Source organism: Corylus avellana, chromosome 11 (assembly GCF_965113065.1).
Source record: "Corylus avellana chromosome 11, dhCorAvel1.hap1.2, whole genome shotgun sequence".
NCBI lineage: Eukaryota > Viridiplantae > Streptophyta > Magnoliopsida > Fagales > Betulaceae > Corylus > Corylus avellana.
Window position 1 is genome coordinate 15,816,603 of NC_142500.1, and position 22,725 is coordinate 15,839,327.

The 22,725-nt window shown below is 35.2% G+C and overlaps 3 protein-coding genes across 3 annotated transcripts; 2 read left to right on the plus strand and 1 right to left on the minus strand.

Annotated features, from left to right (window-relative positions):
* Positions 1 to 7,811: 7,811 nt before the first annotated feature.
* On the plus strand, positions 7,812 to 10,833 carry LOC132166421 (short-chain dehydrogenase RED1-like). The gene is made up of 3 exons (XM_059577225.2): positions 7,812 to 8,368; positions 9,353 to 9,512; positions 10,345 to 10,833. Exons 1-3 carry the CDS (start codon positions 8,029 to 8,031, stop codon positions 10,679 to 10,681), a joined length of 837 nt encoding a protein of 278 aa, XP_059433208.2. The 5' UTR covers positions 7,812 to 8,028; the 3' UTR covers positions 10,682 to 10,833.
* Positions 10,834 to 12,792: 1,959 nt separating this feature from the next.
* On the plus strand, positions 12,793 to 15,620 carry LOC132165926 (NAD(P)-binding Rossmann-fold superfamily protein). The gene is made up of 3 exons (XM_059576638.2): positions 12,793 to 13,356; positions 14,603 to 14,762; positions 15,117 to 15,620. Exons 1-3 carry the CDS (start codon positions 13,020 to 13,022, stop codon positions 15,451 to 15,453), a joined length of 834 nt encoding a protein of 277 aa, XP_059432621.2. The 5' UTR covers positions 12,793 to 13,019; the 3' UTR covers positions 15,454 to 15,620.
* A 1,011-nt stretch (positions 15,621 to 16,631) lies between these two features.
* On the minus strand, positions 16,632 to 22,334 carry LOC132166766 (ENTH/VHS family protein). The gene is made up of 7 exons (XM_059577647.2): positions 21,618 to 22,334; positions 20,602 to 20,849; positions 20,356 to 20,511; positions 20,056 to 20,212; positions 19,786 to 19,928; positions 19,603 to 19,638; positions 16,632 to 17,604 (listed from the first exon to the last, which is right to left on the minus strand). Exons 1-7 carry the CDS (start codon positions 21,691 to 21,693, stop codon positions 16,906 to 16,908), a joined length of 1,515 nt encoding a protein of 504 aa, XP_059433630.1. The 5' UTR covers positions 21,694 to 22,334; the 3' UTR covers positions 16,632 to 16,905.
* Between the last annotated feature and the right edge of the window lie 391 nt (positions 22,335 to 22,725).

A 22,725-nucleotide genomic window follows, 5' to 3' on the forward strand; every position in this document is an offset into this window, starting at 1 on the left:
TGTCTCTAAATTGACATAAGAATTTTCTTGCCAACGCACATGTGCATACGACCTCATTACTTTTTTGCATGGATTGAAATCTCTGACAGTTTACTGTCTAAATTGTCAACAATTTAAATTCACGTGCCCAAATAAATTTTGTGGTACTTATCACTTTATAAAATCCTTTTGTAGGATTTGTTTATAGGTTTACCCAGAAAAAAAAAAAAATGTAAAACGAAAAAGGGGGTTGAACTTCAAAATTCGTTTTTAAATGATTTTTTCTTCTTTTGGTGAGTGAAAGTATAGACTTCCTAAAGAGCACCTCCAAAGATTAAAATAATCCGATCTTATTGAGTACTTATAAGAAATTAATTAACTTAATTTCTAACAACACTTAATGTTATGAATGGGTGTAATTACTCATGAAAGCGATTATTCATTAAGATAATTAGTTAAATCGTAATTAAAGCTCATTAAAATTATTTATAGAGTTCAATTTTATTTAATAAGGAATCGTTTGGAGACTTAACAACATTCATAACCATTTTTATAATTCATTCCCTCAATGCGAACAATTCATTTTTCTAATATAGGACTTATATTTAGGGTGTTATACTGAAAGTGGTAAACCACCTCTTATAATTCGAAATTTTGAAAAAATTCTCTTTGTTTGCTGTAATTGAGCAAGAGAAAGAGAATGTGAGGGGCACTGGTGGAGTTCTCAAGCCCCCTCTCATACGGGGTTTGCAATTCCCTTGCTTTCTTTCTTTGGGTAGATCATTGCAATGAATCCCTATTTTGAATATTGCTAAGGAACTGAGAAGTACGAACAAAGTTTTTCTCTAAACTGGGTTCAAAGAATTTTCTCAAACTCAGTCTATAAAAATGACATGCGTCATTTGAACAAGTGATATGTACTTTTTTTTTTTTTGGGAAAAAGCAGGGTGCCAGGGACAAAGTTAAAATAAATTTTATTAAAAACCCATGTACATTTCACATGCTATTAAAAAAATAGTCCCGATCCATTTAGTGTATTTAGGAGGGCAATATTGTCCATTTGTTTTTTTGGGTGTTTTGAACGAGTATACCCTCCTAATTGCACTAAATGGATACTCTCGATTTCAAGTGAAATGGAAAGGATCCGTTTTACATAGTTTGGAGAAAAACTTTCTCCAAAATATACTGTGGTCCACACCGATGACAACTTGTCATCCGCATGCATTACAAACCTTGTGAAACTATTTAGTATAACTAGTGGGAGAGTCAAGAGTGATTGCTATAAGTACATGAATGTTTATTCATGTATTTTGCTTTGTTTTTAGTTTAAAAAAGTGTTTTAATTTAAAATCTATAAAGATGAAAACAGGGTTTAAGTGTTTTAAATATGTGAAAGCGAAAGGAAACCTAACTTTGACAAACTTTTTCTTGGATATCAATCGGACAATTTTTATAGTAGTTTACATAATCCACTCTCAACATGTTAGCCAAAAAGTGTTCCGTGCACCGAATCTAATGTAATAAAATAACAACATATTTGTAAGACAGTAAGACAGTTACCTATCATGTCATATATATATATATATATATATATATATATATAAAGTATTTTTATTGGACAACATTTTTTTTATTAAGAGCTTGTTTAGAATTGTATTAAAGAGCTTAAAAATTAATTTTTGAACATAAAAAAATGTGTCAAGCAAAATAAATAAATAAAGCTTTTTTAAAAAAAAATTTTTTAAAAAAAAACTTTTTTGCTAAAGAGAGGCTAAAACGCATATTTGAGAAAAACTTCAAATTGAAACTCTTTGTTTTTTTTTTCCTCAAAAAAAAAAAAAAAATTCTAACTTTAAAAACTATATTTTCCGACATAATCCCCAACCGGCTCTGAAGCTTTTAAATTGGTAAAGTTGTCTCATTTTAATCTCCCTCTAATTAAATCGAGCTACAATTTTTCCGTAGGATCAAGTAACGTCTATAGGCAAGCCAAGATTAAAAACCTTTATTCATTAAAAAAGGAAAAAAAAGAAAAAAAATTAAGGGCTTGTTTGGGTGTGCGTTTGAAGGGCCTAAAAGTGTGTTTAACACTCAAAAAGTTAGTTTGAAGAAAAAAGTATTTGTTTGGTAAAAAAAATTGAAAGTGCTTTTAAGGGTCAAGAAATTGCCAAAAAATATTTTTTAACTTAAAAGTTCTATTTTTCAAACACAATTCCAAAATGCTCTAAAAACGTTTGCTGCAATGCAATGCTTCTGCTTCCATACGTGTTTTTTTTCTTCTCTTTGTTTAATTCCATTCAACATTAACAATGTGTTTTTTTCGAATATCTCAAAATAATTGGAAGTCTAATTTTTTTTTTTTATCCATTTAACTTCCCATATTACTCTCAAAATTGAACCTATTTCCTCGGACAATTTTTTTCTTAGTACTTTAAAGTGCATTTTAAGGAGGGAAAAAATGCAAAATCAGTCATTGTGGTTTACCTGATTTTTCAATTAACTCATTTTGGTATGAAAATGAACTCAAAGATTCTCAAGGTATACCAAAAAAATAATTTCGTTCCTACAGTCAAATTCCGTTCACTGACTTAACTTATTCTGATAGCGTAAAAAGTTAGAGCCAATAAAATTATGATACTTGTCCTATTTAAATCAGTGTTATACTAACAGAATATGTTAAATTAGTTAACGGAATTTGACTATAGAGACTAAATTTTTTATTTTTTATTTTTTATTTTTGCGTACTTCAAAGACTTTTGAATTCATTTTAATATCACATAGAGCTAATTATAAATCAAGTAAACCACAATGATTAATTTTATATTTTTCCTTTTTAAGAAATACTTTTGTTTCATTATACATGTCATTTATAAGCTTTCATTTATGATTAGTAATAATAAAGAAAGGTGACATACATATAAGATCTAAAGCTTTGTGATTTATCCGTTATATTGGTCTCCAATTTGTGTTGATAATTTTTTATTGACATATTTTTCTTACAAATGAATCAAATAAAATTGCCGCACATATCAACGGGGTTGGAGGCTATAACCCTGGTTTTGAAATTTGTACATAATTTGAGACAAAATCAAAGTAATTCTTAGAAAGTACCGTCTCTAAATTGACATAAGAATTTTCTTACTAGCACTGATGTGCATACGACCTTAGTACTCTTCTGCATGGATTGAAATCTCTAACAATTTATTGTCTAAATTTCCAACAATTTAAATTCACGTGCCCGAATAAATTTTGTGCTACTTATCACTTTATAAAATCCTTTTGTAGGATTTGTTTATAGGTGTGCCTAAGAAGTATGGTACAGATTCACCTGTCAAACTTGTCTAGTGGATTGCTTTATGGAGCAACAAAAAAAAATTTGTAACACCAAAAAAGGGGTTGAACTTCAAAATTCGTTTTTCAAATGATTTTTTATTCTTTTGGTGAGCGAAAGTATACGACTTCCTAAAGAGCACCTCCAAAGATTAATATAATCCCATCTTATTGAGCACTTATAAGGAGAAATTAATTAATTATTATTTTTTTAAAGGGACCCATGCATGTGGAGTATAGTGTTCAACGAGGCCACAAAAAATAGAGAAAAGTTGAGAGCCGTGAGCCGCTCATTTGAGTCCCATTATCTTAAGAGCTGCAACTATTGCAATGACTTGGCACACACGCGAGATGCGTATAACATAATAAACTTTCTTGGCCAAGATTAAGTATAAAAAGGGGAAACCTAATCAACTTTATCTTCGATCACTTCATTTTTTATTTACTTGTTTTCTCTCAACCGAATCTTATTATTAAATTGATCATGCAAGAGAGTGAATTAGGGTTGTAGAATTATAGGCTGGAATTCTGGCCAAATAAGTTCTATTAAAGCCTAATCCGAAATCAACCAAATATTCTTGACTTTTGAAAAAAATACTTAGAACAAAGATTGTTATAATATATGTGAAAATTTTGGACACGTGTCATTTTAATGAGCTGAGTAATTTTGAAAATGAGTAGTATTATAAATCATATAATACTGATATGACAGTCCTAAGTTCCTAACTAATCTTTATTAGAAAAAAAAAATTAAAAAAAAAATTAAAATTGACATATCAATATTATGAAATAATTATAAGATTAAAATGTATTTTATATAAAAGTGGATTGTTTATTTGTTATTGGAATTTTGGGGAAGGGCTTGGGTGTCTAAAATGGATTGTTTCCAAATTGGATTACATCGGGTGAATGGGTTAGACTAAAAATTGCCAACCTATCTTTGATGATTGACATATTGGGCTTTAGGTGGGTTCATATTTCTTTCCATGGGCCCAAGTTTGGCTCCATCTTCGTTAGAGTAATTTGCTATAATCTGTTCACTTTAAGTTAGAGAGGCCCATCTGCGTTTTCTCCTTAAATAAGGTTAAGAGCATGTTTGAAATTGCGTTTAAGAAATAAAATTTTTAAGTTAAAAAGAGCTTTTGGCAAAAACTTCATTTTTAACCTTTTCCCAATTTTTTTTTTTTTTTTTTTTTGACTAGTTTTAAGCTTTTTTGACCCTTAAAAACGCTTTTAATTAATTTTACCAAACAAGTATTTTTCTTCAGACGGACTTTTTGAGTGTTAAAAACACCTTTAGGCCCCTCAAACGCAATCCTAAATAGGTTGTAAATTTGGATCTATTTGTTGATCATTCACGTTTAGCTCACTAAATTTATTCTCTATTTTAGTTTTTTAAAAAAATTATATTTTTCTATTTTAGCTACATACTTTTTTTTAAATAACTTAATTTGGCTCTCTATTTTTATTTTAACTAATCTATTTAAATATTCATTTTAGGAATTTTTTTTTATTCTTTCTTTAAGATGAGAGAGAATGTTGAAAGTTTTTAATATATATATATATTTTTTCATATTCGGTGAGTAGACCCTACTCACCAAATTTGTTGAGAAATGTAGCAGCTCAATAAATGTTTTAGCATTTTATAGAGTCTGATGTAGTCCATGCACTTATTTTGGCTAGCTTTGTAGCAATTTCATTTTTTATTTAATAAAAAAAAAAAAAAAACTCTACATCCAGCTAGGCATTTTGATTAAGCATTTGAGTAGTTGCTACAATGCTTAGGAGTTAGGAACAATGCATAAGTTAAATTAATAATGAGAAAAAATTTATTTTCTCTCTTTTTTGGGAATAATGAAAATAGATAAATAAATAATAATATAAATAAAATAGTAAAAATAAATAACTAAAATGTAATATAAATGTTTTAAAAACGTGAGCCGTTAAAATAAAAAAATTGTAAATTTTAACTAAATATTCACTTACTCATATGTAAATGCTAACATCTTGGAAATAGGATTCTCTCCAGTCCATAATGGACGGGAGATCATATTCAGTTCATGGTTGAAATTTTTTCTTAGAAATTCTATAACCACAAATAGGACACATGTCCCACTACAAAAAAATAAAATAAAATAAAAAAAAATATTTCAGATTAAAAATAATAATAATAATAAAATAAGAGGTGGCTGGCCACCCCATTTTGGCCATAGGGGTTGGCCGAACCACCCCCATTTTAGCTGAGGGTGGCTCTCAATGGTCGGCCAGGGGTGGCCGGATCACCCCATGGCACTTGGGGGTGGTCCGACCACCCCCTAAACCCAAACTATATATATATATATATATATATTGTTTGGCCCTTGGGGTTGGCCGGATCAACCCAACGGCCAAACGAATTTTTTATTTATTTTAGATTTGGCCCTTAGCCATGGGAAGCCACCCTAGGGCCAAACAATTTATTTATTTATTTTTAGATATGGCCCTTGGGGGTGGCCAGACGACCCCAAGGGCCATGAAGCCACCCCATACCGGTGGTTTGGGGTAGCCTAAGCCACCCCCAGACCCAATTGGGGTGGCCCCTTAGCCCCAACTGGGGTGGTCCGGCCACCCCTAATGGGTGGCCAACCACCGCTTAATTTTTTATAATTTTGTTTTATAATTTTTTTAAAATATATAATATTTTATTATTTTCTTTATTAATGGAACAGATGTCCTATTTATGGTCTCTTAAAGAAATCTTGACCATTAACTGAATATCTCCTGTTCCAAATGGATTGTAGAGGATCCTGTTTTACCATCTTGACTGGTCAATTGGCAATTGATCTCCTTTAATTATTTCAACTATTCAAATTTAATTTTGGATGGGGGCACGCCGTCAGCATTAATTCCTCTAGGTATTTTCATTTATTATAACGTTGAGTTAACGCCGCACAAAGTGAATTGGTTGCTTACTCAGCTACCAAAAGCAGCAAATTGGTTTGTAATTAATTTATACAAACTAATCTAATAAATTTGAAATAGAGATCCTTTTTCAATAAAATTATATATTTTACTTTTTAAAGCTATTGAATTTTTTTTGAAATGAAAGTAAGATAAAAGTGTGGTGTATATCATTTTTTACGTTAATATTTGTCATTCTTAGTGTAAAGAAATCAATAGTAAGGCTGAGAATTTTTAATACAACTCGCTAATCTTATGCAAATCAACACAAAATTAAAGAGTTAGGATTAAGGAATTTGACCCGTTTAATTAAACGGTCAAGTTATAATTAACTTATATACGCAAACACAAATTAGCAAGATGGTCAATGACATTGAATAATAAACTTGGAAAGATTTGATCAAGTTTAGAAGACAAAAATGTTTGCTTTTGCTTTAAATTACAAACCTAGCTCTAGTTGAGAGCGTTTAGAAACTTTTCTTTTCTTCTCAATCGCCGCTAGTCTTTTCCTTGGAAGGAGAGAATAGATCTCATATCTTCCCTACTCCCCTCCTCCTCTTCCTTTAATGAAGCCTTTTCATTTTATTGCTCCATGGCTAGAGGTGTCTCTAGCTCTTCCCACCTCTTATGAGGCTTTATTGGTCGTCCCCTCCTCCTCTTCCTTTAATGAAGCTTTTTCATTTTATTGCTCCATGGCTAGACGTTTCTCTAGCTCTTCCCACCTCTCATGAGGCTTTATTGGTCGTCATATGCGGCTTATCCCACCCGCCCAAAATTACAACCTATGTGTCAAGGCTCAACCTCTATGCCAATCTAGATCTACTCTCCTTAGACAGATCCAACCACCAACACGCCACTCCATTGCTTCAACCGGCATTCCATCTTCCCGCTATTAGAATAAACGAAAAATATAATATATTTTTCGTATATTCTAACACCTGCAGCCATCAGCTGATACACCATTCGACATCCACACGTCGGCGCATGAATCTCATGCGTCGATTACCACCCACACCCCTCCTTCCTCCACCCCCGCCTTCTGCATGCTGATTGTTGGGTTTTTTTGGTTGTTGCTATTTTTATGTTTTTTAGCTAGGTTCTTGTATCGAAATTTGGAGTGTTTCTTTATCTTCGGATCCTATCGATCTTAGAGTGCTTTTTCTTCAAAAACCTTTGGAAACGTACTATTTTCTTTTTTTTAAAAAAAAAAAAAACCGCATTTAGCGACCTTTATTGAGTGGACTGAATTACTCTCATTTCCTATTTCCTATTGTTTCCTTGCATTTCTCACACTATAGTTTTCTTGTTGAGGAGTCCACCATTTTTCAAGTATTTTAATCATCTTAATATTTTCCTTGCTGTTTGCTTAGAGCTAGAGGTTAAAAAAAAAATAAAAAAATAAAACTTGGAAAGATTTGTGGGCCATCAAAAATTAAGGACCATTAAATTATCTAGATACGGCTACACCGCCATTGGGGTCTAGACGAACTGCCAGTCTGCCATTTACTCTGTTTCAGACTTTCATGTTGCAAGCAAGCACACAGGATTAGGAAGAAGCCGAACACACTTGCGGCTTGCCGATACGACACGGCCGTGTAACTACTTTCTTGGTGTTCCATCCAGTTTAAATGGAGAAATATTCCAAAAGAAAAGACAAAAGGCAATACATAAATTATTCTCCTTGTTATCAACTACATAAGACTAATAATCCAATATATACTTCTCCTTCTCCTTCTCCTTGTTAATCAACCTGATCGATTAGTTTTCGACCATCAGATCATGGATCCCTCCGGAAAAGAAGTGGTACTAATCACGGGGTGTTCGGCCGGAGGGATCGGCCACGCGCTGGCCCGCGCTTTCGCCGACAACAACTGCCTGGTTGTGGCGACGAGCAGGTCCCGGGGTTCAATGGCAGATCTGGAGCAGGACCCCACCAGGTTCTTCCTCCAAGAACTGGATGTTCTCTCCGACACCAGTGTACAACACGTGCTTTCCACTGTTCTGGACAAGTACGGTCGGATTGATGTTCTCGTAAACAACGCTGGAGTTGGGTGTGTAGCCCCCCTTGCTGAGATCCCTCTCTCTGCTCTCCAACACACTTTCAATACCAATGTATTTGGTAATACAATTTTTCGTCACCATTCTTAATTTTTCTCTCTGCCTAATCTGAATTTCTGGCTTTTCTTCCTTTTATATATAAATAATTGACATATATCATTTAAATATATGTTTGTTTAGGTACGTAATATGTTACACAATTTTGAACTTTCTGTCATGATCCTTATGCAGCTTAAGTTTCTTGGTGTGATAAATGGTAACTGTTGGAACAGTTTCCCAAAAAACGATTGGAAAGATGAAATCTAGGGTAAGAGCTTGTTGGGTGGACCGGTGAAAGATAGTTTTGATGCTTAAGTCAGTCAATATTTTTTACATAGAGAAAGCAAAAGAATTTTTGAGAGAAATTAACTAGATACTTGGTTGGACCTACGCATTGAGTAGGTTATAGTCGAATATGGCCCCTAAATTCTCGGCCCTACGTTCACGAGGACTTCAATGCGAATAATGTTGAAATCGTGGCAATCGTGGGATTGTGGGGTCCTATCGAAGTCTCAGTCATGTTCATGCAGAACGTGGTTTGGCACTCTTAGCTCGGCCACGTTCACTCAGCACGTGGCTTGGCGCTTTAAGCTCGGCCACGTTCTCTCGGAACGTGGCCTTCACCTTTAGATAACTGGACTTCTGTTTTTACCCCTTTGGGCTTGTATAAATGTTTGATATAGGCCTTATCTTTATGGGCCTGCACAATAATTCTTAATCTGGGAGCCCTTTATTAGTATTTGGCTGACCCATTACCCAACAGTAACAAATGGTGCTGCATCTGAGAAATGAACTTGCAATTATATATGTATGTGGCAATGTTACAAGATTGTTCTCAGTGAATGAATCCATCCGTATCTAAATGAAATGTTTCTCATCTGACTCTCAGCAGAGTTTGATTTGTTCTTCAAATCTCTTCCTAAAATATATCTTCTGATTCTTTGTTTACATTGAGAATGTTGTCAAAATAATGTATAATATGATTCTTTGTCATACTCTTAAATAGGTTCTATGCGGTTGGTTCAAGCTGTTGTTCCTCACATGGCATCCAGGAGAAAGGGAAAGATTGTAAATGTTGGAAGCATAGCTGCTATGGCTCCTGGACCATGGACTGGTGCTTATATTGCATCCAAAGCTGCTCTGCATGCACTCACCGATACATTGAGGTCTGAATTTTACCTGCATACAATAAAAAAACGAACACCAAAAAACAAAAAAAGATGTCATCTTGCTAAACAAGCAAATACTGTTTTTGACAGAAGGAATCAAGAGGGCATTCTATAGCATTAATATGTTGAATGATTGTATTTCCAACTTATATATACTTTTTAAGTGCAATTCATTTTTGAATGAATGGTAACTTGGGATTAATTTGCTAAGATTGATGAGATGCTTGTTGATGCGTTTTCTGGTCGTGGAATTTGCCACCTAATGATTTTTCTTCATGGTTGAGCTATGAGAAGACTTCTTGTACGGCAATGGTGTTCCTGCAAAATAAGGGTAAGGTTAGAGGGTCTTCGGTTGCAGCCGAAGACTCTTCGATGCTTAAGTTAACATTTTTATTTGTGAACAGTAAATATAATGAAAATTTATCTTAATTTATTCATCTATAAATTAGTGTGTGAATTGTGAGAAATGTATGTGAGATTTACGGGAGAGACATGGGATAGAGAGAGTCTCAGAGATATGAGAGAGAGACTTTCTGCCTTTTTGGGGTCCCTATAAGAAGGATGGTAGGAGAGGAGGCATAGAGCCCTGAGAAAAGGTCCCCCTTTCTTCTTTTATTCCCAGGTGCAAAAAATGGTATGCACACGCGTTATAAGGCGAGTGAGTGATGACATTATAAATAAGTGTAAATAGGTTGAGCCCATGGTGAGATATTTTCTCCCCAACAATGCTCAATATTTCTCATTGGCCATTGAAGTAGACATTAATTTATACTTTGTTATCTGATACCGCTTAAATTCTCAATTGATATATGCTCCATGCTACATGCAGATTGGAACTCAGACCATTAGGGATCGATGTTATTAATGTTGTCCCAGGAGCTGTTAGGTCCAACATAGCAGATTCTACCATGTCCGCCTACAACCGGATGCCTGAGTGGAAATTATACAAGCCTTTTGAAGCAGCCATCCGAGAGACAGGCTATTTTTCACAAGGAACGAAGACAACCCCTACAGAGGAGTTTGCTAACAAGACTGTGGCTGCTGTGCTGAAGAAGAATCCGCCGGCCTGGTTCTCCTATGGCCATTACTCCACCATCATGGCCATCATGCACCATCTGCCACTCTTTATTAGAGATTTTTTCATAAGGACAGCATTGAAATGTTGAGTTGTACCTTTTGCGGGTCATTATGGCTCGTAAATGGGTCGACCTGCCAACCCATTTTGCCACCTCTAGTCGTACCTAGGACAAAGAAATAAGAGTAAGGTCCGATGGGCGCTATCTTATTAGTCCAATGAAATGAGAGTTGAATATGTAGACAATAATTGCAAGATTAATGTTATTTAGTATACTATTATTATACGACTGTCATATAACTTAACAATGTGACAGTAAAAATCAATCATTAGATATGCACTTATTAAAAAAAAAAAAAAAGATTAATTTTCATTCATTCAAATTATATAATAGTCATATAATAATATACTAAATACCATTAAAACGAAACTTAGCCATACTCAACTTTAACTTCTAAGTACTATCCCTTGTGTGTCAGTAAGGATTATGTCAAAACAAGAACATTTGCATCCACCTCGAAGCACTACACTATTAAGGTGACTATAAGTACAAGTTTACCCAAAGAAGAATCATGTGCATTTTGGAGAAAGATCCTTTCATTTCAAGAGAAAAAAATAAAATAAAATAAAATAAAATGCCGGCTCCTTATTTGACCGTAGCAAAATTATCATTTCATTTTTCTTATTTAATAGGCGCAAAATTGTAAAAAACAAAATTACAATTTTGTCCCTCACCGTCCCATTCCGTGCATTTTGGTGTTGGATAAGGAAATTTGGAAGCCGCCTCAGTGTATCTGCCACACAAAGCACACGCCCCCAAAACAAGAAACAATAACACGTACACGCTTTCTCACTCGAAAAGCCCACGAAACTGGTGTTTTCCCCTTTTTTGTTTTATAAATACAGAACAAATGTTTTATTTATTTATTTATTTATTTTAAAAAAACTGAATTAGAGGAAGTTTAAGTTTACCAGAAAAAAAGGGGATGAACATGGTTTTTGTTTTTGACTTAAATCCTCAACGTTGGTTGTTTTACAAGCTCTAAACTCGATTTTGCTATGATTGACTCAATTTTTAATAAAATTTATTTCAAATTTGTTTCTACTATTAAAAAAAATAATATATCTCACATGTTTAAAGAACACAAGTTACTTTTATAGATTAGATTGAAGAAAATTCTTCCAACTCAATTTAAAACAAACGAGGCCAATTCCTCCAACGTTTTGCTAGGCATCACGTCGTGTAGTTTAAGGATTTTGCCATTAAATCTAAATCATTTATTATTTTCACAAAAATCATAATGTTTTGTTTTTATATTTTTATTAAAAGTTGTACCAAAAAGGACAAATAGCAAATCTAAAAAGTGAATAACATTGAACAATAAATGTTGTATAGGCCACTACATCCAAAAATTAAGGACAATAAGTATGTTGGGGGCCTAGACCAAGTGCCATTTTGCTCACGTTCATGTACCAAACACACATGAAGAAACCAAACGCCAACCGGTTTGAATATATTATAGTTTACATATATAATCTTTTATATATATATATATATATATATATATATATATATAATTTGAAGTCGATACTTAATATAATAGTAGATAACTTTTAACATGATTTAAAAATTTGATACAAATTCAATACAAAATTAAAAGATTAAGAGCATTCTCAATGGAAGAGCTAAATGTTACTTTTATTTAAAATAGATCTTCAAATGTTTAAAAAACTTCCTACATTGAATTAGTCAAAAGAAAATGTAAAATAGATATTAGATTGGAAGAGCTAAAAAGAAAGCTAAATATAATAATATTTTTTAAGGGAGCCATTTTATTTTTTATTATTTCTTTCACATGTTTTTTCTTTTTCTCAGATCTTTTCTTATTTTTTCTCTGCATGTTCTATTTTTCTCAAAACTTTTCCCATTTTTCCTCATATGTTCTCTTTTTTCTAAAACTTTTCTCACTTTTAATAATATTTAAATGATATAGATAAAAATATAGCTAATTGGACGTGAATACATTTAAAAATTTATTAGCTAAATTAGATAAAAGTGAGTTTTGACGAGCTATTTTGCATAAAAATTTGACTCCTCTATTGATAATGCTCTAAAATAAAAGTGTTTGGCCTGTTTAATTAAATAAATAGAGTTTAAAGTTTAACACCAAAAATGAAAGGATAATTTTAGAGCAACTGCCATCTACTCTGGTGAGTCTGGTTAATGTAGCGATCGAGCAAGCGTACAGAAAGAAACCAAACACGCATACCACACGCTTGCCCGAACGACGCGGCCGTAGAATAACTGCGTTCTTCGCTTTTCCCAGTTTAAATAATATATAGATAAATAGAGCGAGCAATAGATCATTCTCCTTGTTATCAGCGAACTTCTGTATCCAACTTCCGGCACCGACTTCCCCAACGCTCAGATGGATCCCTACGACAAACAAGTGGTACTAATCACTGGGTGTTCGGCCGGAGGCATCGGCCACGCCCTTGCCCGCGCGTTCGCAGCCAACAACTGCCTGGTCGTGGCCACGAGCAGGTCCCGGGGTTCAATGGCTGATCTGGAGCAGGACCACAGGTTCTTCCTGCAAGAGCTTGATGTTCTCTCCGACGCCAGCGTACAGCACGTGCTGTCCAGTGTTCTGGAGCGGTACGGTCGGATAGATGTTCTGGTGAACAACGCTGGAGTCCAGTGTGTGGCCCCCCTTGCCGAGATCCCTCCCTCTGCTCTCCAAAACACTTTCAATACCAATGTGTTTGGTACGTAAAATTTTTCAGCACTAGTTTTTTTTTTTTTAATACTAATTTGTTTGTCGTTAATTTAATTATATTTGATGACTTTGATTTATACCAAGAGTTTGAAGTTGATGAAAAATAGTAAATTTAGTTATTTAATTAATATATAATCATTGTTATTGGGATTGGGAGGAACAAAAGTCATGCAGCCTTTGAAAGGCCTCTTGTGATTGGAACTTTGTAGCTGTGCAAGTGCTTTAATTTTTAGAACCTAAATGCCCTGATTTCCCTATTTTGGAAACTGTTCCACATTAAACAATTTTGGGCTACTTGTGATTCATGGAAATAATTTAGGAGCTTGCTAGCCTCAATGCTCATAGGATTGATTAGAGACTCGGCTCAAATTGACTAGAAAGAATATGTTGGGCAGAAATGTTTTGCTAAAAGCTGTGTTCTTCCCTTGATTGGAATCTACTGAGATAGTGGAAACCACATGATTTCAGCTCAAATTGCTCATACTTTTATCAGATGTGGATTTATGTTGGATGTATGTTGAGATGGAGCACACTGATGCCTTGCAAGTAACAATTCTGTAGCTCACCAAATGAAGGATCCTTCCTTCCTCTTCTACTTTTCACTTTCTGCAATGAGAATATTCATGCCTCGCTGAGTTCACAGTATGCAACAGTTCAGTGGAGTCAGATAGGCCACTCTGAAATGGTAGCTTATTCCCCAAATTCCTAATTATGCACTAGGATATGGATGTTCTTTCAAAAAGCATCTCCTCTGACTGACAAGAACAGGTGTGCAGGGTTTGTTTTGCTGAATTTTTCGTTAGAATGGTAGGAATTAAGGAATTGGTTTACTTTTATTTCACAGTGAATGAGAAAGGTTTATATTTCTGACACTACAAAGAAATTGAAACAGAAAGCTTAAGGGTCACATTGGTATCGTTCGAAAATATTGACCACATCCTTGAAATCTTCTGATTAATACTTTTTGAAATATTTTCTAGTAGGTTTGGCCTCTGTTATGATCCTTATGCAGCTTAAGTTTCTTGGTGTGATAAATGGGTAACGCATGGTGCTGCCTCTGATAAATGAACTTACAATTATATGTGTATGTGCCAATGTTTACAGGATTGTTCTCGGTGAATGAATCTGTCCATATCTAAATGATCTGTTTCTTATCCGACTCTCAGCAGACTTTGATTTGTTCTTCAAATCTCTTCCTGGAATATCCTTTGATTCTTTGTCATACTCTTAAATAGGTTCTATGCGGTTGGTTCAAGCTGTTGCTCCTCACATGGCATCCAGGAAAAAGGGAAAGATTGTAAATGTGGGAAGCATAACTGTTATGGCTCCTGGACCATGGTCTGGTGCTTATACTGCATCCAAAGCTGCTCTGCATGCAATCACCGATACATTGAGGTCTGCATATTACCTGCATACAACAGGAAAAAAAAAATAATAATTGGGTGCTCACATGCATATTCTTTTCATTGTAAGCTGTTTAGGTTGAAGGGTACTGATATAGATGAGCAAAGATATTGATGAGAATTATCTTACTAAACAAGCAAATATTGTTTGACAGAAGGATATGTTAAAAAAGTGTCATGAAGAAACACAATATGCCATTCTATAGCCTTAATATGTTGAATGATTGTTTTTCCAACTTATACTTTTTAAGTACAATTCATTTTTGAATGAATGCCATTGAAGTAGAAATTGGTGGATCCAGCTTTGTTATCTGCTGCTGCTTAAATTCTCAATTGATACATGCAGATTGGAACTCAGACCATTAGGGATCGATGTTATCAATGTTGTCCCAGGAGCTATTACATCCAACATAGCAAATTCTGCCCTAGCCACCTACAACCGGATGCCTGAGTGGAAATTATACAAGCCTTTTGAAGCAGCCATCCGAGAGAGAGCCTCTTATTCACAAGGATTGAGGTCAACCCCAACAGAGGAGTTTGCTAAGAAGACTGTGGCTGCTGTGCTGAAGAAGAATCCACCGGCCTGGTTCTCCTATGGCCATCTCTCCACCATCGCGGCAATCATGCACCATCTGCCACTCTTTATTAAAGATTTTATCATAAAGAAAGCCATGAAATGTTGAGTTGTACCCTGTGTGCTTGTTTCCTCCTGTATTCATTCTGTTCATATGTATGATGTATCTGTTAGCCCCCAGCTTTTAAGATTTTTCATTCTTGACAATTGAAAGATTGTTTCGAAGAAATATCCAGGGCAAAGAAGGAATGGAATAATAATGTTGGTAAACCATAGATTTACATTTCTCTTTCAGTAGATGATGGAAGCTGAACAGGAGAAACAATAGCTGCCATCTTGTCCAAGACCACACGTGGTTGAGACCATAATGGTCAGTGATTATGTCTTCATCGAGTTCTTTGTGTTTACAAGCAAATTATTACTCTCATCAATGCCAAAATCAATATCAAGATAGTGTTATATTTGAGTGGTTAATTCGTAAATTCATCCAACGAAACCCCCTGTTCCACATCCAATAAGAACAGGGAATTATTTTATATATAGTGGGTTTATAAATGAATCATTTACTAATCCAATAGAAACTCTCCGTTTCCGCGTTTCCTATTACCTAAGGCTTTGGGCATCGATATGGTTATTAAAATTTATTAACTGGCTAGTCTGGCTCCACTAATCGCCTATGTAGTTAACCACTAACTGCTTTTTTTTTTTTTTTTTTTTTTTTTTTTATAATAATAATAATAATAAAACAAAAACAAAATGTCGTTTTCTTGGTAATATGATAATATCTTACCTACGACATCATTTTTAGATTTTTAAACATAAAAACGACGTCATTTCATATATTTATATATATTTTTATACATATATAAATATAATATATATTATATAATATACATAAAGACGGTTAGCAATTTTTCCTCCACCTATAAAAGTAGTTAGCGGTTTGTGCAATTATCGATTAGCAATTAATGCAGTTAACAATTAGCAATTAATGCGGTTAGTTAACTGTCCACCTTTTCACCCAAACCTACAACAGCTTAATCTTGCGTCTGCCAAGGGCTAATATTTAATTAATCTACAGGCATTGCCTGTTTAAAGCGTCACTGCCAAATGAATCCCAAATCATTATTGATGAATCTTCACAATCTAAAATAAATGCTTTTTTTTTTTATTTATTATTAAAAAAAAAAAAAAAAAAAAAAAATTGTGGGCTTTAAGTTAGTCTGGCTCGAGGGCTCGACCAAATTTGTTGCTGATAATTTTGCTTTTGCAAGCAAGAAAGAGTGGTTCAATCTTTCTTATTTTCAATTAAAATTCCATGTACATTTTAAGTTTAAATCCCTGAGTCATTTTTTGTGCATATATAGAGAGAACTGGTCTAGGGTCCATGGATTTGTGGTTATTAATAAATCCATCTATTAAAGGTTATAAATAGCATCGGACTTATCTCTAAAACTCAACAAAGCCAGTTTGAACAAACAAAATTTCCAAGTTCTCCCAAAAAATGCGTGTGAAACCAAGGACACATGATTACCTGTCTACCTAGCCCAATTAAACTTTTTCATTGAGAATGGTGAGGATTACCATAGAATACCATTCCGGGCGGCTGAAGTGGCCGGAAACTAGGAGGTGCTGGGGGTTGCTGTGTTAAGGGTATTGTTTGCTGCTGAGTTACTTGCAAAGTCAAAGGCACCATAGGGTTGACCATATGGGGCGGGGGAGGCGGCGGTCCTGGCGGTAGGGGTCCCATGCTATTATAACCATATGGGGCCATGATTCCTCCTGATGCCTGCAAATACTGTTGGGATGATGGGTTTGGGATTATATGATATTGAGCTTGAGAGGTTGGGACTTGGTTCTGCATTGTTGATTGCGGAACCAAAACTGATTGATACGAATGGTTTGGTGGTGCAGTAAATGACTGTGGTGACATGAAAGCATTAGGATCTGAGACTGGCATAGACTTTTCAGGTTTCCCCATTGAATCATGTGAATTTGATGGTGGGGAGACCTTTACTAGACCGGCATTCTTTGCCTCTTGAGCTGCAAATGTAGAGAGAACAGAAGTCATAATCAGTTGGGAGGAGCTAGAAGCTGCAAGCTTGTCTGCAACCTCTGCTGCAATGGCTGCAGCTGACTTCCTAGGTGTCTGTCCTGCATCAATTGGTGGAGTGCTTGCAGTGGATGGTTTCGATACATAATCTTCATCATCAAGCCGCTTTCGCATGTTGCTGGCTTCCTCTGCCTGTGCCTGAGCTACCTATAATTGGTTCAGATACACAATGGTTAGACAAATCCAATATATTGACACCAAAAAAGTACCATATAGTCTATAACATATTTTCTCCAAGTATATACAACTGCATAGCCTCAACTGGTATACAAGGGCACCAAGTTAGAAATAAATAAGAACTCCAACATAATTTACTTGTGCATGTGCACACAGCACTATTATATTTATGATTCCCAATATCGAAAGGACAAGGAAAGAAATTAGAGTTCTTGACTCAAAGAAAGTTCAAAGTCTCACTGGAAAGAAGAAGAAAAAATCAAGGTCCATACAACCAAAATAAATAGCCATCCCAATTAGGCCTACTTATGATGTTTCATGTCCCACGTCCCATGACCTCACCCTCCATGTATATTTATGGGAGGAGATGTCATTTGGTTCATGGACCATTGGCCTAAGTAAACTATATAAACTGCATTACTGAGTTATTAATTCAAAAAACATAAAATTTCATGACTTCCAAGTACAGACACAATCTTAACTGATTTAAGTAACCCTTTACAATTGTTTGGAGACTTCTAGATTGCATCCGAGAAAAATATGAATAGCCACTAGAAGACATTCTTTTGTCCCTTGATTGTCCTGAGGATCTACACTCAAACAAATTTACCATCCTCGATGGGTGGCATATGTATGCCGACCAAGTTGATTCAAAAGGAATAACATTTAGATGACTACATGATTCAAACACCTATCATAGAGATGAAATGTGTGCATTTCAACACTGCAAAGCAACCCCTTCAAGGAGGACAAGCGGGGTGGAAAATGGCAGTGGAAGTAGAAGTTAGGGCTCACATATGCCACCCAAGTTGATTAGAAACGAAAAACATTTAGATGACTACATGATTCAAACACCTATCACAGAGATGGAATGTGTGCATTTCGACACTACAAACACCCCTTCAAGGAGGACAAGCGGGGTGGAAAATGGCAGTGGAAGTAGAAGTTAGGGCTCACATATGCCACCCAAGTTGATTAGAAACGAAAAACATTTAGATGACTACATGATTCAAACACCTATCACAGAGATGGAATGTGTGCATTTCGACACTACAAACACCCCTTCAAGGAGGACAAGCGGGGTGAAATATGGCAGTGGAAGTAGAAGTCAGGGATACAGAGCAATTCCTTTCAAGCATAATGCTCTTGAGATGATTGATGAACAGATCTGTAGTTTCTCCCCCACCCCCAAATTATTCCCCTTTTAGAAAAGAATGCCTTTACAATCTACTTATCATAAGGCGTGAAAGACTTCTATGTGCCCTGAGTTAATTTGATGCGCACGATAAGCCATAATCAGCATTCAAGATTCTTATAAAAGGGACCATTGAGAATGAGCTTGAGTCAGTATAAACCCAGGAAATACAATATCCACATGCAAATTTCCATTGGATAGACATTTGACCCCAAAGAAGTCGAGCAAACTTCATCATGTACTTGAATTTGTATTGGTTGCGACTATTAGCCCAGTATATTCTTCTAGCAAGGAAAGTGGATAATACAACGGCACCTAAGAAGCTTGGGTACATGCTGGCCCATTGGCCAATTCAACTTCAAAAGGGTTACAACATGTAGAATATACTAGAGTAATAAAAATGCCACAATGAAGGTCCTTAATATCAAAGTGGCATGGCTTCTATTGGGACCAACTGATTCGGTGGCAAAGTATTGAACATTGGCCAACCAATAAAAAAAGAAAAAAAAGAAAAAGAAAAAAAGAGGACCTTCAATAAGAATTTCAACCAAAACTCAAGGACTGTATGCTACAACACTTAATTCTAAGAAATTTGATTTGAACTTCATATTTTGATGAACTCCTGTAACTAATCTTTCTAAACTTGAACATGTAAAAGCAGGATCAAAGATATAATTGTATAATAGCACACATGCTAAACATACACAAACTTTAAGTAGGGAAAGAGTGAATATAGGAAAAAATTTCAGGGATACAATAGATGGAGAATATACCTGCATCTGAGTTCGGACATTCTCCAGTTCAGATTCCTGGAAAGAACTCAGACCATAAGCACAAATAATTGCATTGGAATTGTCATGCGTTGCATACAAAAGCAAATAGATCATTGCTCAAAGCCTATGTTGGATGATTAAAAATTCATTAGACATCAAAAAAATGGACGCATTATCAGATACCTGTTCATTCAGGGCTTCTTTTAACTGAGATACAAGCGCTACTCTACTTGCTTCAACTGAATTAAGTTTTTCAATACACTGTTTCAAAATATTTTCCTCCTCCTCCAGTTCTTTGGACAGAGTTTTTCGCTTTGGATCATTTGCTGAGGAACAAAGAAAGAAAGCTTCAGATACACTTTGGACATCTTTTATGAGAAACACGTAATAACAAAAAGTTAAAAAGAAATTATTTCCAAGCTACCACTTCAATCCACATTGTAGATGGCTTACCATTAGCACAGGCAATATCGACATCTTTCTCCATCTTCCTCACCCGGTGAACTGCAGACTTGCATTTACTCATTTCTGCATCTTCATTGGGATGTTCGCTGAGCACCAAGTGAAACGCCGACACTATCTTTTCCGCTGTACCTCCAATGGACAATTTCTGGTTCCCAAAATAGTGATATATTAGTAAGCCACATCTAAAACGTCAGAGAAAAATGGAAGAGGAATATGACTTCGAAAAAGCTAAACAAATTGCCGCAGAAAGAGAATTGAAAAAAAAAAAAAAAAAGGACTTGTCCTAACCGTCCTAATAGAGCGTGAATCCCTTTTTACAATTCTGACCGATCGTGAACGCTTTTTGTTTAACTCCAATGGTTGAGGCACTTCTTCTCCAAGCATTACTTCTTTAAGGCTTCGTGCACGGGACCCAAATACTCTCCTTTCTTCCCATATAGCAACCTAACAAAAACAAAAGCACTTGTTTAATTGGTGAAACAACGAGTAGGCCATGCCATCAGATTTTCAACCCAAATAAATACAAGGCTTTACCAATCTAGAGACCACATTTTTTCCATGATCATCTCCTTTCTCAATAACATCTTTGAGCGCAGCAGGGAGAACCTTCCAAAACTCGGCAACAAATTCATTTCCTTTGCGCTTGCTATTCTGTAGAATGTCGTTTGCAAGGTACAAAAGGGGAACTTTCTGAACCATCTGCGAACTGTGGAACTGTTTATCCCATGTTGTAACAACCAGTTCTGCTTTGCTCCGGTGAAATATACACCAATGTGACAAAGCTATATAAAAAAGTCAAAGACAAAACACTGTATGACATAAAAGCTGGAAATGATGCTTCATAATGCATTAAAGATGGAATCAAATACAATCCAGGAAATCATTGATATAACCAATCTACATAATATTCTATAAGTACACAGCGAAAGGTGTGGGGATGATCAGACACTATACATTGCCTTTGATTAGAAAAGGCAGTTTATAACCTAAAATGTTATCAGCTATTTTTTTCAAGCAATGCATTTAGTCAATGCCAAGAGTGGCATACAGGCAGCTGCAAATTCGTCTTTCATGACAACAGCAAGCATTATCTTCAACTTCCTAAAGGGAAGTTCAACCAACTTTGCTTACTACATTTTGCCAACCCCAACAGCTGCAGAAGTCACCAACCCCAACAGCTTGAACGGCGTTCAAGTGATGGTAAATACGGATTGTACGATTCAATGACCATTGTTCCAGATAAATTGCTTGGGTGAAAGACCCATTACCAACAACATAAACGGTTGGCTTTATTTATCAACCAGAAACTCTAAACCTATAAGTCAATAAGTTTCAAATTTCAGCATAACCCATATAGAAACCAAACAAAATCAGTTCAAATTACCAGTTGCAGCACATGTATATATGAAATAAAGAACACCACCACACACACAACATTCAAATTTACAAGCCCCCATTTCTATGCCACACAAAGAGTTTGCAACATTTTAATTGAGATTACAAGACTTCAAAAAAACAAATAAATAAATTGAAGAATAAGAAAAGGATACTTTCAATGCACTGCTGGGTGCTGTTGAGCTTGGAGAGCTTATCTGCAAGAATCTGCTCACTGAAAACACTATTCATCCCACCTCAACCCAATGCCTCTCTTACACCCACCCTCCCCCCAAATACAAAATAATTTAAGAAAAACCCTAAACCAGTTCAATCACGAAAGTTACTCAAAAAGAACTCAAACTCAAAATCTGCAGCGCCCAGCCTGTACTCATGCAAGCAGGCCAAAGTTCTGAGCTTTAAACCCTAAAACTCGTGAAGTTTGAGCTACAAGCTTGAATTGGAAGAAATGGAGGCGTTTGGTGGAATAAGAGCAAATGCAGGGACCGGAGGAGAACGAATTGGACAGCGAATTGGTGAAAGGAAATGAGCCAGAGCACGAAAACCAGTGCTGGAGAAAGAGACCAATTGAAACGACGGCGTTTGAGCAAATCAAGGGAATTAGACGGTGACGGAGAGGGAACGACTTGTCCGTTGGATATGAGGAGTTACAGAAACCCTAAAAAACGGTTCCTTTCTGTGTAGGAGAAGAAACGTTTCGAACGGAATTGAGAGGTGTTGAGAGAAGGGAGTGGCAGAGAGTTGCAGAAAGAGAGAGAGAGAGAGAGAGAGAGAGAGAGAGGAAGGTTTAAGCTCCGGGGGTACGTTCGGCCCAGTTGGCGCAAACCAGAGAGATTTGCCTACATGAACAGTGCGCACCAAATGTTGGCCAAATTTTGTTAATCCAAAAAAAAAAAAAAAAAAAAAAAACGGTTGTTTGGAATTTCCTGAATGTTTATTTCCTTTTTTCTATTTTATAATTATTATGCGAAATATAATATAATAGTTGTTTTAAAAATTAAAAAAAAAAAATTCCGTATAATCCCACATATAAGTTATAACAACACATCGATTCCGTCCGCTCAATTTCTATTACAAAACCACCGGTTAGAATCGTTTAAACTGATCCATATTTCCAAACATTTTTCTTTCTCACGGCTATGACCTTTTAGGTAAGCAGTTATAAAAAATTGTTAATCGTCTAATAGTTTTAGGGGTATGAAAAAGGTAATTAATAATCGCCTACTCTTATATATAATTATATAAATATATAATATATATTAT

Bases quoted from the DNA above. Each gene is read 5' to 3' on its own strand.
- LOC132166421 (XM_059577225.2), top strand. From the start codon at position 8,029: ATGGATCCCTCCGGAAAAGAAGTGGTACTAATCACGGGGTGTTCGGCC. The intron at 8,369-9,352 runs GTAATACAATTT...ACTCTTAAATAG, and splicing joins TTTCAATACCAATGTATTTG to GTTCTATGCGGTTGGTTCAA. The intron at 9,513-10,344 runs GTCTGAATTTTA...TGCTACATGCAG, and splicing joins GCACTCACCGATACATTGAG to ATTGGAACTCAGACCATTAG.
- LOC132166766 (XM_059577647.2), bottom strand. From the start codon at position 21,693: ATGAATAGTGTTTTCAGTGAGCAGATTCTTGCAGATAAGCTCTCCAAG. The intron at 20,850-21,617 runs GTATCCTTTTCT...TTTTTTATATAG, and splicing joins CACCCAGCAGTGCATTGAAA to CTTTGTCACATTGGTGTATA. The intron at 20,512-20,601 runs GTAAAGCCTTGT...TGTTTTTGTTAG, and splicing joins AAAATGTGGTCTCTAGATTG to GTTGCTATATGGGAAGAAAG.
- LOC132165926 (XM_059576638.2), top strand. From the start codon at position 13,020: ATGGATCCCTACGACAAACAAGTGGTACTAATCACTGGGTGTTCGGCC. The intron at 13,357-14,602 runs GTACGTAAAATT...ACTCTTAAATAG, and splicing joins TTTCAATACCAATGTGTTTG to GTTCTATGCGGTTGGTTCAA. The intron at 14,763-15,116 runs GTCTGCATATTA...TGATACATGCAG, and splicing joins GCAATCACCGATACATTGAG to ATTGGAACTCAGACCATTAG.